Source organism: Scedosporium apiospermum, assembly GCF_000732125.1.
Source record: "Scedosporium apiospermum strain IHEM 14462 chromosome Unknown SEQ_SAPIO_0088, whole genome shotgun sequence".
In the NCBI taxonomy this organism is placed as follows: Eukaryota; Fungi; Ascomycota; class Sordariomycetes; order Microascales; family Microascaceae; genus Scedosporium; species Scedosporium apiospermum.
In genome coordinates this window covers 1,925,736-1,939,710 of record NW_015971789.1, presented here as the reverse complement: position 1 = coordinate 1,939,710, position 13,975 = coordinate 1,925,736, and the positions used below count along the sequence as shown (strand labels likewise).

General features: G+C 52.6%; 2 protein-coding genes and 1 pseudogene across 2 annotated transcripts; all 3 read left to right on the top strand.

Moving 5' to 3' along the window:
- Positions 1-6,448: 6,448 nt before the first annotated feature.
- SAPIO_CDS3515 lies at positions 6,449-7,063 on the top strand (annotated as a pseudogene; the record flags this gene model as incomplete).
- Positions 7,064-9,503: 2,440 nt separating this feature from the next.
- On the top strand, positions 9,504-11,605 carry SAPIO_CDS3514 (Uncharacterized protein; the record flags this gene model as incomplete). The annotated part of the gene is made up of 2 exons (XM_016786292.1): positions 9,504-9,922; positions 9,997-11,605. The coding sequence occupies 2 exons, from the start codon at positions 9,504-9,506 to the stop codon at positions 11,603-11,605; spliced, it is 2,028 nt and encodes a 675-aa protein (XP_016644298.1).
- Positions 11,606-12,500: 895 nt separating this feature from the next.
- On the top strand, positions 12,501-13,860 carry SAPIO_CDS3513 (COP9 signalosome complex subunit 4; the record flags this gene model as incomplete). Its single annotated transcript, XM_016786291.1, has 2 exons — positions 12,501-13,739; positions 13,831-13,860. 2 exons carry the CDS (start codon positions 12,501-12,503, stop codon positions 13,858-13,860), a joined length of 1,269 nt encoding a protein of 422 aa, XP_016644297.1.
- Between the last annotated feature and the right edge of the window lie 115 nt (positions 13,861-13,975).

Genomic DNA, 13,975 nt, shown 5'->3' with positions numbered 1-13,975 from the left:
GATATCCATGTATACGGAAACAGAATTGGCAGACCTCGTTCGGCATGGGTTACGATGGGCTCCGCGCGTTCTTCGGTCGGACTGGGATTGGATCGACCTGCTGGCGGCAGTGGAAGGCATATTTACGAAATAGGTTGCCCTCCGCCGCGTCCGGGGAAAGAAAATCAATGACTCCAGTCCGTATCTGGCAACTTGAAGCCAGGTATCTGCGCGCATGTTTGCATTGGCTTTTTTTCTCGTTGCCGGGGATTGGGAGATCTGCCAAGTTGCACAGCGCACGCCGAGCCTAACCTACTGCCCAATATCGCGCTCTTTCGGATGCCCGAGAGTACGACGACATGCATACTTGTGCTACACCTGCTGTACGGTTTGTGGTGGGTGGTTTAGGATTCCCTTGTGGTCTAGATGCACACGATGTCGTCTACGGCAATGGCTTGCGTCCGGTATCTGCATGGAGCATGCAGAAATTGCGTGGCTTGGGGAGAAGGCGTGTATGTACTTGGCGGACTGAGTAATGCGCACATGACAGGACGTGGACTGTGCGAAAGAGAGTGAGACTTAGATGAGTAGGGCCTTACGTACTCGAATGAGTCGTGATACTCTCTCGAGCAATGGAAGATGATGCTTTGAAGAGTCCCAGGCCAGATGTCCACTACACGCATGAATGAAGGAAGTACGGTACCAGAAGCCTACACATGTAACGTACGAGGGGACTACACTTTAGATCGAATCGGAAGGTGAAAAGAAGTTCGAAACTCGAGGAGACAAAACATGATGCCTTAGAATGCCTATATCTGCGACGTGGAGTGGTAGCTTGGAAAAGAGTGCCTCCGAGAGGAGAGGTTATCCATAGGTACATGGAGAGTACCACTCAGTGTGGTTCTCTGTTTCAACCCCTAGTTCGTTCAGAGGATTTCCAAAGGCTCCCGGGGTGGGGAGAGCTGCATTGAAGTTTGGGAATATCCTCCGACTTGAAACGAAACAGGACCCGGCTTGTTTGTATGCAAAGCAACGCCCGAATAAGTGGGCGGTGGTCAGCTGGTGGGAGAGAAAGCAACGAAGACCCAGGCTCTATTTGCTTATTGTGTCCATAGTAATATGCCCCTGTGACATCAATGTTGTCTACTTGTTGCGATTTCGGAAGGTAGGATTTGTCGTGATGGGAGCTGTTGGAGGTTATAAGTCGAGCTCGGAGAATTCAATGGCCGGACTCGAAGGGGGTTTCATCACGGACAAATGCCGAGCGAGAGGCGAGATTGGCAACTCAGCCTTCTTCGTGTGATAGTTTGAGCGGGTACAATTGTATCGGAAATTACAAGTATGGAGAATATTGAAGCCGAGAGTGGGAAATCTACCAAAGAGATGGGCGGATGCTGGGGGGAGGTTGGTGTCATCGAGAAAGATGATGCGCATTCTCTCATTTAACAGGCAGGTCATCCTCCCGGACAAAGGTACTTCGTAATGAGCGCTAGATACTCGATAGTCCTACGTCGTTGCCTGTGCTCAACCTTCCATTGGCTTCATGATCGGTCCATGTTGAGATGGTGTAGGCGGAAGTGTCAATGAGGAGGAGCGGGAGATTCTACTTTTCGTTTTCGTCATTCGCTTGCACAACCCCGGTGCTGTCTCTGGCTTATTTCTGATCTTATTTCCGATATTACGGGTGGTTGGATTGGCTATTTTTCCTGGTTCGACTGGGAGATCGTTCTCGTTAGGGAAATATTAACTGATATTGTTTGTTTACCTGGATTTTCCCTGTTTCCAGAGTACAAGGAGCAGCGGTTGATAACTCCGAAGCCCCAGGTGTTCGTCCGCTCTTGAAGACGAAGACAAGGGTTGAGGATGGTTGGAGGACGACTTGTCCTCAGATCTCGCACTGCAAAACACTGCAAAGGCAGTTGGATGGCTGCTACTTGACACCCCTGTTCGGCAATAGGTCTGGATTAGTGTGTCTGCACGTCTGGCTGTGAGGGCTGCTCCACGCTCCACACCAGATGCTTCATCATGAGACCCTTTCGATCTCGCAAGGACCACGCTGCATCGAATGAAAAGCCAATGAGGGAATCCGGAAGGTTTTCATGCCATACCTCCGGTGCCGCCTTGCGCCAGGCCGATTCGGACTTCCCAAAAGGAGCAATCTCCTTGTTGGAGGCACAGACACAGAAACGGCACACTTTGCTGCAGGCTGCCACTAGTACTGAACGCATCAGGAAATTGCCATAGGACTTCTTCGCATTCCTTCTCTAGGGCTGGTTGTGTTATTTGATGCTAAAAAGGGTGTCAAAGGTGCGGCTCAGCCCGCCCTCCAAAATTTGTCTTGTTTCTTTGGCGGGGTTGGTATTCGTCACTACGTACCAAGTAGATGAGGGAACGAGATCCTATGCTTGCCAGGTCAGGTTGGGGGCGGATGGTTAACTGGATGCAGGCCGTGGCGGTGCGGTGCAGGAGCTAATTTCGGCACTGCGAGGGGGCCAATTCTACTCATAGCCCAAGACAAAGTCGAGTGGGATGCGGGTGGGATACTGAGTGTGGATGCAATATTTGGCTTTTCCTTTCTCGTCATGCGCAGTCAGAGATGAGGGGGTGGGAGATGGAGGAGGCGGCGTCCATGTGCGTGCTTCGTAGGATGGAAGAGCTGGACGGCTTCGGTGGAAGAGTGGGCTGTTTAGGAAGTAGGAGTAGTTACGTGTCGATCAAGGACTCAAGGTGAAGGGCATGAAGTGGGAGAGTTCAATGTTGATCTATGATTCGAGGCAGGAACGAGCTCATGGCGGGCTGGGAACAAAACGAACAAAACGAACAAAACAGGATTGGAGGTGAAAGTTCAAGCCGGTTGCGCCGCTTATGGGCTAGCTGCTTCGTGATGTCTCTCAGTGTGCCCCGATGTTGGTGTCGATATCCACTTGATGGAGCCAATATGAATCGGCGGAGATGATGAGTACGCAGAGTTGACGCAATGGACGAGCAAATTACACAACGTCATTGAATATTCTCTGTTATCTGCGCTGCACAATCAAATATCATTTCAGGCCCAACCTCCCCATTCAGCTCTGGACAGTTTGACGCCCACGCCGACAGTCTGGGTCATCATGTTGACCAAGCTATCCGGGCATGCCGGGATCGATCGGCGGATCCTTCATTGCTATGGGCTGGCTAGAAGCTACGAGCTACCCCGCCTTTGGCCAGGATTCGAGGCTTGCGAGGTGAGAGATGAGAGATGAGGTGTTCATTGTCTTGGGTTCATTCACAATTGCAGACAAATGTCCAGACCGAGTTGACAACGGCGGTGACAATTGTGGGGCAGGTGTAAGAGGATCAACGTACGAAGCAGAAACGTAGAACGCATAGCGGGAGGAAGCAACGGAATGATGCCCTTCCAATATTCTCAGCCAGTCTCGAATCGGAAGACGAGGAGTGTCAAGGCTTGGGCTTATGACATTTGATGTAAGTCTGAGAATGGCATCAAAATGGGGCTGAGGCAGGGCTCGAAGTCTTACATAGGATCGCGGATGGCTCTCTTTTTTTCCCCTCTCCTCTTTTACTGAAGCCTGTTCCTCAGCGTCTGCGAGTGTTCCTATTCTACGACGATTGTTAGGAGTGTTTACGAACCTGGCTTTCGGTGATAAAAATCCCACTGCGCTGCATCTCCTCATTACGCTTGGCGTTACCAGTAAAGTAGATGACGAGTCCTATTATTATCAAGCAGGAGCGATCAAATGATGTCTTGGTTGTTGCAATTGTCCACTTTGCATGTGTCATCATTCATCGGCTCCAGACCCATTGTACTTCAGTACCTCAGTAGGATCAGTCTGAAGTCTCTTCGCCACGGATGCGGAGCGGAGGTTGGGGGAAATGAAAACAGACACGCGGTGAAATGGGGTAAGCCCTGGGCTATTTTCCTTTTTTTTTTTTTTTTTTTTTTTTTTTTTTCCTATCTAGGCTAGACTTGACTCGTCCGACGGACTACAACCTCCATCCCGCGAAGTACGTGTGCTTTGTTGATCGAAGGACCCAAGGATCAAAGTCACATCATGCATCCAAGTGCTTCCTTGACTCTGAATCCGCGAACCAGTGTAGGTATTACGTCCTATTTCGGAGGATGAACTACGAAGTACAAAGGTAGCGAGGGCGTGTTTCATCCACACACACGAGTGATCGGCTAGCTGGACCAGCCCTCCGGAATCAACACATTCACACTGATGCCCTGGCGTTTCACGACTGCCTAGCGCCGACAAGGTCCCGAGCGATCGAGCCCGCAATTCCATCCATGGCTTTTTGGGCTCTTTCCCTTCCCGACATGTTCAGCTGGTCAAGCCCTACAAAGTTGTTGTGCTGGACACAGGGAGATGTACATTCAACACACTCGATGGATGTATTGGATGGAAGGAGCGGGAATGCAGGATGGCTTAAGCTGTTTTTGCACACCGCATCTGATGCTGCGAATACATGTCGCCCTATACATTCGATTTCGAGAGCCTGCCAAGTGTAAGCCCCAAACTATAGGGAGGCTATGGCAGGCTTGCTGGATGGCTATCAATAGTTGTCCTTGTCAACAGGAATATGTGCAGAATAGTCACTGCCCAGCTCATGCAGCCTGCGCACTCCGCATGAGGAGAAATAACAACATCGAACCCCATCAATGCCGCGCACATACAAAGTAGAATTCAAGGTACCATAATAAAAGGAACGAGGGAGCCGTCTCGCTGTGATCTGGCAATCGTAGCTTCACTTCGTACTCTGCCCAAGTAGAACCGGGGATCGGGAATTGAACCCTGTTCGTCTAATCGTGTCAAACAAATCAGTTCAATACGAACTATTTGATCCGGCCCAGACCACGACCTGAAGCTTAAGTGTTACGGCGCACCTCCGTCGGACCCTGTGCCACGCCTGCCTCTCAGCTCAGCTTCTCCTATCGGCTCTGGCGCCGAGCCTGCCGTCACATCCCCAAAGGAGTGGCCCTCTCTCCCTGCATCGGTGTCTTGGGCCATTGTTTGAGAAGGTCTCTGGATCCCACCGACTGGATGTCACCGGATGCGTGGAATCAACAGATATCACTACTTCGTACAACGGTACGGATTAGGGCCTTCAGGTGTCCGCTTTTAGTCTTGATCGATTCGCCTACTGGGTCTTAGCTGTCTCGATCTCTAGGATCACTGGATCTGCCTCGCTTCTCTCGTCTTTGGAGGTCATCAGATCAGAACACAGTCGGCAAAAATCGTCTCCAACAAACATATTGATCCCTCCTCTTTTTTCTATTTTCCTTTCAACCTATTCTTAATCCTTATCTGCCCAAGATAGCTAGCTGCCTGGCTCGATTCCTTCTTTCCCTTCGGTTTGGATCTCCAGACTGGTCCCTCAGACCCAATTTCCCAAACTTGCAGGCCCTCTCAATTACCTCATCGGACAAGCCTATCACGAGCGCAGGAGCTTGTGGGAGGTTGTGTCCATCCCAAGGAACGGACCTGAGCCTGCTTCAGGTTCAGCAACGTGCAAGGAGTCAACATCAGCATCTGTGCGTTTACATTTGCGTACACAGCTGCGAGTCCTGCGACAGATGCTCGAAACCGAAATCGTATGTCTTGGCATTAAAGCGAACAGTTCGGACCTTATCATCGAGATCCTCAGAGAATCCCGTTTTCTCTCCCGCGCCCGCCCGCACACTCACACGCATTGCAATCATATCGCACCCTCGAGAAATAAACAACTGCAACTAGGATCGGCGAAGAGGGGAATATCAAAAATTTAATCCAGCTACCAAGATCGAAGAAACGACGTTTCTAAAAGGAAGAGAGGAACCAGATCCACGCATCTCCATAATACACGCGGTATTGTTCCACTCCAGGAGGGAGATAAAAAGGAAAAGACAACACTGAACCCTGCTCTGTATCATAATCCGAAAACATCGGCATCCGCTCGCCGGCTCACACCCCCTCTGCGACCCCCTCCCGAGGATTATTCTCCACTTCTACTACTTGGGTCTCGATCACCGAAGAACTCCAGTATTGGCTTGTCGAATTAAGTCCTTGAAGCACGGAGAAACACTCCTGTTTTGCCCCCATTGGCTTTTCCAATTTCCGCCCAGTGTCCTCTTTGGGTTTCCAGTAATTCCACCAAGTTTCTCGAAGTTTAAAAAAAGAGATCAGGAAAAAGGAGCGAGTCAAAAAACAAGAAAAGGGTGCCTGGGGGCTGAGCTCTTGACTTTGGCCTACTTCCTACTCTAAACCGGGCAGCGTGCTGCCTTGGTTCGCTTACTGCTCTTGTTGCTACCTGCTCCTTTTCCCACTTTTCAATGCGGCAGCAGCTCCTCCTCCTCTTCGATTCTCTCGAGTAGAAGCCCATTTGCCTTTTCTCTACGACTTTGTCTACAAGTCTTTGGGGATAGATCAAAACCTATCCGGCTACGCATTTCACTAGACCTGGCTGGTTGTAGAGAAACCGGCTCATCACCATGTTGAGCCATACGAGCCAGGGGAGGCCGATCATGTTCAGGGATCATTTTCAACCACAGCACGACCACCACCGTTCTCACTCTCACCACCAGCTCCAACTCCAACAGCCAAGTAACAAGCAACAGCAACAGCATCGTCCATCTTCGCACACATCGCTCCAGCTTGACTTCAAACTCCACCGACAGAACAAACACCACCAACACCTCTTTCCCCTGCAATATACGAGTGCGACGCCGGAGAAACCGGTCCAGCTCCAGCAGGCCGTCGTCGAGCCGCAGCAGCGTGTGCAACCGGCCCAACAACCAACCCGGAGATCTCGATTCTCGAGGTTGAGCAAGTTGTCCAAACCGAGCCAACACGACCGCCAACCGAACCCTCTTCACCAAAACCCTGTTACTGTTCCTCAGAACTATGAGCAACCGCAAACTTCCAACCGGTCCACTAGCAGTTCGGTCCCCGCACCAGTTCCGCACCCCGTCGGTCTAGGCATCCGCCGCGCTGCAAGCTCTAACACATTATCGGACAATGGCGGCTTGAGGATCAATGTCAACAGCACGGTGCCCAGCTCCCATAGGCACTCTTACCATGGCGAACCGCCTGGCTCTCCGCTGTAAGTTGAAACTGGATTTCATTTTCTCTGCTTTGAATTTATGACAACACTGCCCAGCAATTGGTATTTCGTGCGCCTCAATCAAATCTCCTCCTCGCCTTGCACCCCCCAAAATGCTACCCCCCGCAATCCAATTTCTCACGGCTTTCTTTTCGCTTGCCATTCGGCATCTTGGCTTGACTCCGAATTCTCCGGGTGGACTTGGCCCGGGACAACGCGACCGGGTCAAGCCTCTCCTGCACTTGGTATGCAAGATGGGCGAAGAATGACGAGCCGGACAGCCGAGCCGGGGTTGGTGATCGTCGCAAAGTGGGTCAATCATCAATCAAGAATGTTTCTCCAAGTCCTTGTCCGGATGAATAAGCGTTTGCCGGGCTCGGGACTCGGACAGAACAATAAAGGTTCTGACATGGGGAGTTCAAATGTTGCATCCTCGCTTGGTATCATCCAATGAATTCGTCGCACGCAGCCCACGCTCGCGAGGCTCTCTTCATTGGGATTGGAGCCAAGCAACTAGGATAGGCAGCACTTGATCCCTGCGCAACAGCCCCCCCTCCCCCCAGACCGAGGCTTGGACAGGAACTCGACTCCATACGAACGCTGCTACGCTATCCACCACTCTCGGCCCAGGCGGGGCCGTCGATCTTGGCTCAGTGGTCTTGACCCTGTTCCGCCTCATCTCCATGGCATGATGTCAAGGTCTAGGCAATTGGCATTGGCTTGGTTCATTTCAACATTTTTTTTTCTTCCACCTCTCCACACTTTGCGTGATAACACGAATCACTCACATGGCCTGCTTCCGATTGTTTTTCTTTTCTTTTTCTTTTGGGCTCAATCCGCGAAGCCGATGAAGAAGCCATGTGCCCTGCTTCTTGCTTTTCTCCTCAAGTCTGCAAGACAAAGTAAGACAGGACGTGGAAAAAAAGAAAGGGGAAACGATGTCGTAGTTGCAACGGTTTCCTTGGTGGCTTTCTGTGTCTTGTGATGTTGCAGGGCTAGCCTACCAATCCCAGGTACGAGGTTTTAGAGTGCGTACAGAACGGGCTAGCCTCAAGACCAAGAGCCGTTGTGTTAATACGACATTCGACATCACCTCACATCTCACATCCCCCCTATTTTTCTAAGTTTCCCCCGTCTTTCTTTAAAATGCTCTTCGCTGCTTGCAAAGTTGCAGTCGTTCGGGCTGGCGCCGTTGCCAGGAACCAGAGGTTCCCGATTGGCGGTCGTTACTCACGATGGTGGTGGCGCTCTCATGTCCCGAGCACTTTTACTCCTTTCTGTTTAATTTCCACATCTGCCGCACAGTTTATCGTTGCTATTAATAATATCCCGCATCTTCGTTGAGTCTTGCCTTTGTCGAAGGCCTGATCTTCTCGAGCCAAGAGAGCAGCTCTTGCTCAAGCCTGATCTTTCTTGCAAAAAACCCTTTAGAATAAATTCAGGGAGTGGAAGAATCATCCGGCTGTGTCACTGTTATTATTACCAGTCTTGGATGCTCTCCCCAAATTTCGCGAGATTGGAGAGTCAGGGTTAAATTCGCCGAAGCGGCTGACCCTGTCCTTGCTGGATGGACAGACCAGGCCAGTGACATCCATCAATATCTTACTGCTCACACCACACTGCCCACAGCCGCAAACCGTCCAGTGATGGTGCAGCTCACCAGGCAGTCAACGGTCAGCGCTACCTTACCCCTGTCCAAGCAGCAAGGCTTGCCTGGCGTGCCAAGAGTCCATGACTAAACCCACCTCGACTGGGTGGGTGGTCTAGCCCTCTTCTCGAGCTTCTTACTGCAGAAAAAGGTCGTTTAGCTCGTCTTCCGAAGTACGAAGTACACAGCTCTTATTCCACTTATCCTAGAGGGAGGCGATGATGAGATGGGCGGTTTAAAATGAAAGTCTACGCCCGGTCCAGCTCAACAAGTTCATCCTCCCTGGTCGTACTTATTCTGGCGCCTTGCCAATCATTCCCATTCTGATTTCTCGCGTTCTTTTTGCTGCCGCTTCCCGTGAATCCCTTCTCTTTCCCCCTTTGCGTAAACCTTTTCTCGCGTTCCTGCATCCGTGTGTGTGACCGGGATTGAAGCTACCAAGTAATACTAGTTTAGAAAGAGCTAACCCCATATCTTTCTCTCCCTTTTTATTAGTCGAACACGAGTTCCGATCCACAGAAGGTCAGGATCGGCGACCTTGCCTGCGGTGAGAGGTGAAAGAAGATTTGACAATAATCTCCTGAAGCCTCCACCTCGATTCAAGCCTTATCTACCCCTGATCCCGCCGGTCGTCCCAGAAGGTGTCGCGGGCCCGTTCGTGTTTCCTACAGAGCTCCAACAGCAATCGCAACAACATCCGCAGCAGTCGACCCTCGACTTCATCTTTCGGACCGAACGAGCCGCTGCGAGAGGACTAGCACCACGCGTTCCCTATACTGGGCATCCGGCTCCCACCATGGAGGCCATCAACTATGCCGACCCGGACATGAGGATGCTCAACCGCCCGCGGAAGCTTTCCAACTCGTCAACATCTAGTTCCTTCAGCACGTCGCGTGAGAGCTTCGCGTCGGTCTCTAGGACGCCGTCGTGGAGTAGCGCCACCAGCTTCGAATCTATGGATTTCATCAGTCGTCGATCGACCGAGTATGGCTACTCAAGGTCCTCTGCCAGCAGCGGTAGGCCACAGATGCACCGATCCAAACCTGGCGAGCTGTTTGCGGCACTTCCCGGGGAGGTGCTCGAGGTGATCCTTGACGAGCTGAAGAAGTTGCATCTCAAGAAGACGTCCGAGAGCTGCTCTACGTGTTGGGCGAGGGATCTCTGCTCGATTTCGCTTGCGTCGAGGAAGTGGTCTAAATTTGCCCGCACATCGCTGTAAGTCGCGCCATCTCCGTACAATATCTCTTTCCTCCATTTCCTAAGTCATGCAATGCTAATTAGAAATTTAGATACGAGGACATTCAACTCAATGGCCCAGACTCGGCGGCGATGAAGAAACGTTACAAGGGCTGCGCGAACCCCCGCCTCGTTCTCCTTCGCCGAACGCTACGAGCAAACCAGCATATTGCCGTCATAGTCCACTCACTCAAGGTTCCCGCGGTACCCGAAGACACACCCCTTGAGGCTTACCACGATCTAGTCGCGTCCGTGATCATGGCTTGTCCCAACTTGGAGCGTCTTGTTGGGCTGTATCCTCGCTACACGCACCAATTTGACCGCCTATTCCACGCTCTCTCGACGCGTCGGAAGCTTAAGCACATGGATTGGATGATTGACGGTGTTTCGGCGATGCAGAGGCCCCAGACTCGCTCTGGAGCCAAGCAGCTCATCAAGAGTCCGCCGATGGGCCAGCAGCAAGGGCCCTTCCTCACACCGAACGACATCTTACCAGGTCAAAGCTCGGCTTTCTTGGAGCTCCATTTTAACTGGAGCCACCTGACGACACTGACGATTCACACACTTCCTGGCGGCTCGCTGACTCCCGACAACCTCATCACAACAGCCATTTCCTACCTCCCGTCTCTCCAGCATCTTTTCCTGTCAAACCTCCCCTTTACTGCGTTCAAGGACGATAGCCTGCTTTCTCTCCCCGCGTTGAAGACGCTGTCTCTGTCGTATCTGTCGGGAATCACCTCGAACGGTCTATCGAACTTTGCGACTCGCTCCGCCAGCCGATCGATCCAACGGCTTGTGCTCCGACATATCAACATCGACGAGATGCCGGCGCTTGCCCGTGTCCTCTCGAACCTCGTCTGCTTGGAGAATCTCGCTTTTGTGCAGTCCTTCCCGCCTCTGATGCCCGAGGATAACTTTATCCTCCTCATGCCTTACCTCGCATCGAACTCGCTGCGGAAACTCCACTGGGACATCACGAGCCACACGAACTGCGTCAACGCCGCCGATTCGATCCTCGCCCGAAGCATCGCAGCCAAAGGTTTCCCAGCCCTGCGAATCCTCCGCGCACCTAACGACCCCGAAGGGCTCTTCCAGGGCCTCTGCCGACCACGTGACCGAGCCGACATGCCGGGAGACAGATTCAGGCCCATTACCAGCCACGCGCGAAACATGAGCGGCAGCGGCAAGTCTGCGCTCTCGGTCCCAGCTTCGCCCACAGTAGCGACAGCAGCAGGGGTTAAATCGCCGACGAGCCCCGCGTTCGCACCCGACGCGTCGATCCTCGCTCCGGCGACGAACCTGCACCAGGCACGATTGGCAGCTCAAGCGCGTCTCGAGGCGGCATGGCGGCTCCCACGGTACCATGTCAACGTTGTGGATGAGAACGGTATGCTCGTCGACAAGTTTGGGCTTGCGGGGTTCATCGGCACGACGGAGAGTAAGATCCGGTATGACTTGACGCCCGACCCTGGTGCCAAGGATGAGAATGGCGGGTTAGTCGAGGCCAGCGATTTGTTGGGTGATTGTGGGGAGAGGGGCACGGATATGTGTAGTGGACGGTGGAACATGCCGACGGCGCCGGTGGATAGGAAGGACAAAGATAAGGATAAGGAGAGGTGGTGGCACACTGAAAGGGGTCGGTGGACTGGTGTTGAGCTATGAGAGTGTTGAGGGTAGTTGGACGTGAGGATGGTCGGAGGATCTACAAAATGCTTTCTTGGTTATATATGGGGAGTTTTTTGATACCACGTACGTACTTTTCTATCTTGACATGGGCCATTTAGGGGGAGGGAAAAAAAAAAAGAAGAATGAAATTAAGAAGAAAAAAAAATGAGAGAAGAGAAAAGTTGGATATGACAGGGGAAAACTGGACACATTTTGGGACGTCTGGCAAGCAGAATGACGATGAATTTTGGGGAGTTGTTCTTATTCTTTTCTAAGTTTGCGTCTATGACTGGGATACCTAGGATTGATCAAGATTTAAGATACCCTCATCGAATTGATATATGGATTGATATAATATAAGTGCTAAGACTCCAAGATCAAGTGTAATAATCTAGTATTAATAACTGACGATGTTGCTGAACGTCGATTATAATCCGAAATTCCGAATACAGGCAGCACAGAGCACAGGCAGGGTCTGTCCCACGAGATTTAGGCAGCAACATCACAAGTTGGCGCCTGTGGCCAGGCTCGTCTTAGGCCCCGCCCGTGCTGTGTTTCCTGTGTTCGGTGGGCCTGGCTTAATGGCAGCAACACGACGCTAATTTCGAGCTGGGCTGGGAAGGTCCAACTACCCCGCCATTCATCCCACACCTCCACAAAGCTCCCTCTCCAACTCCAACCAACAAACACTCAATGTCGATCTAATCCATCCTCCCAAGCTCCAAAACCCAACCCTTCTTTTTCAGGCAGGGAGTCTTACTGAGCCCAGCCCTTTCCCCTGTCCCCCATTTCCCGGTCTATCTCTGCGATACCTCTTCCTCTTAACCTCGAGCTGGGCTGTTTGCCATTCTAATTCCCCCCCCACCCCTCTACCTTCCACAATCCTCTCACAATGGCGCCCTCGCCAAAGGTCGCCTCGGCCCTCGCCCAGGTGCAATCCGCCCCCGACGCCTCCAAGCCAGAGCAATACGAAGCCATCCTCCGTCAAATTAAAGACCTCTCGTCCCCCTCAACCGCCACCACCGACCTCTCCGCCATCGTCACCTCCATCATCTCCGCCTCCCTCGGCATCGTGGCAACTCGCTCCCTCCTCGACCTCTTCGTCACCACCCTCCGCGACCTCAAAAACGTCGACCTGTGCATCGAAGTCGGCAACCACGCCCTCGAGCTCATCGCCTCCACAGGCGCCTCTTCTTCTTTCCTCGACCAGATCGCCGCCCTCCGCGACCTCATCGCCTCGGCGCACGAGTCCAACGAGGATTACATCGACGCGGCGCGGTGCCTGGCTCAGATCCCGTTGGATTCTTCGCAGAGGCAGGTCACGAATGAGCAGGTGGCGAGGATATGGGTGCGCATTGTGAGGAACTTCCTCGAGGTCGACGATACGCCCGCGGCGGATACCTACGTCAACAAGCTCAAGAACATCATGCACACCGTCGCCGACCCGGAGCTGCATCTCCATTTCCAGCTCTCGCAGGCGAGGATCCGCGATGCTAAACGGGACTTCTTGGACGCTTCGAAGCGGTACCACGACATTAGCTTCTCCAAGGCCATCGCCGAGGAGGAGAGGCTGCACACCCTGAGCATGGCCATCAAGTGCGCCGTCCTCGCCCCCGCGGGCCCCCAGAGGAGTCGGCTCCTCGCGAGGCTCTACAGAGATGAGCGGTCCGCGGGTCTCGAGGAGTTCGGCATCCTCGAGAAGATGTTCCTCGATCGGCTTCTCCGGCAGGACGAGGTCGACAAGTTCGCCAAGAGCTTGCTGCCCCATCAGTTGGCCGTTACAGCCTCCGGCTCGACCGTGCTCGCCAAGGCCGTCGTCGAGCACAATCTCCTCGGAGCGTCGCGGCTCTACGAGAATATCGGCTTCGATGCCCTCGGTGCGCTCTTGGGGCTCGATGCCGCTGGTGCTGAGGATACTACGGCTCGCATGATTGAGCAGGGGCGCCTTCTTGGACGGATTGATCAGGTGGATAGGGTTATTTGGTTTGAGAAGGGCGAGGCGTCTGGTGTTAAGGGGAGTGGGAAGGCTGATGTCCTTGTAGGTAAGGAGACGAGGAGGTGGGATGCTAATGTTCAGGGTATTGCTGAGGAGGTGGAGCATGTTGTTAATGCTCTGCAGACTGAGTATCCGGTGAGTCTTTTTTTTTTTTTTTTTTTTTTTCCCTGAGACGAGCGTCATGAGTGTGGGAGGGCATGTAGGATGCTAACATTTCATTTTGCAGGAGTTTGTCGCTGCCCACCTTAGGGCATAGAGGGACGGGGTATGGAAAGACGTTTGGACGGGTTCTTAGTCCAAGGGGAGATCAAGATTTATGTACAAAACATAACTACTGGCGTTCAGGCTTGAGCATAGCAAACTAGGTAAAC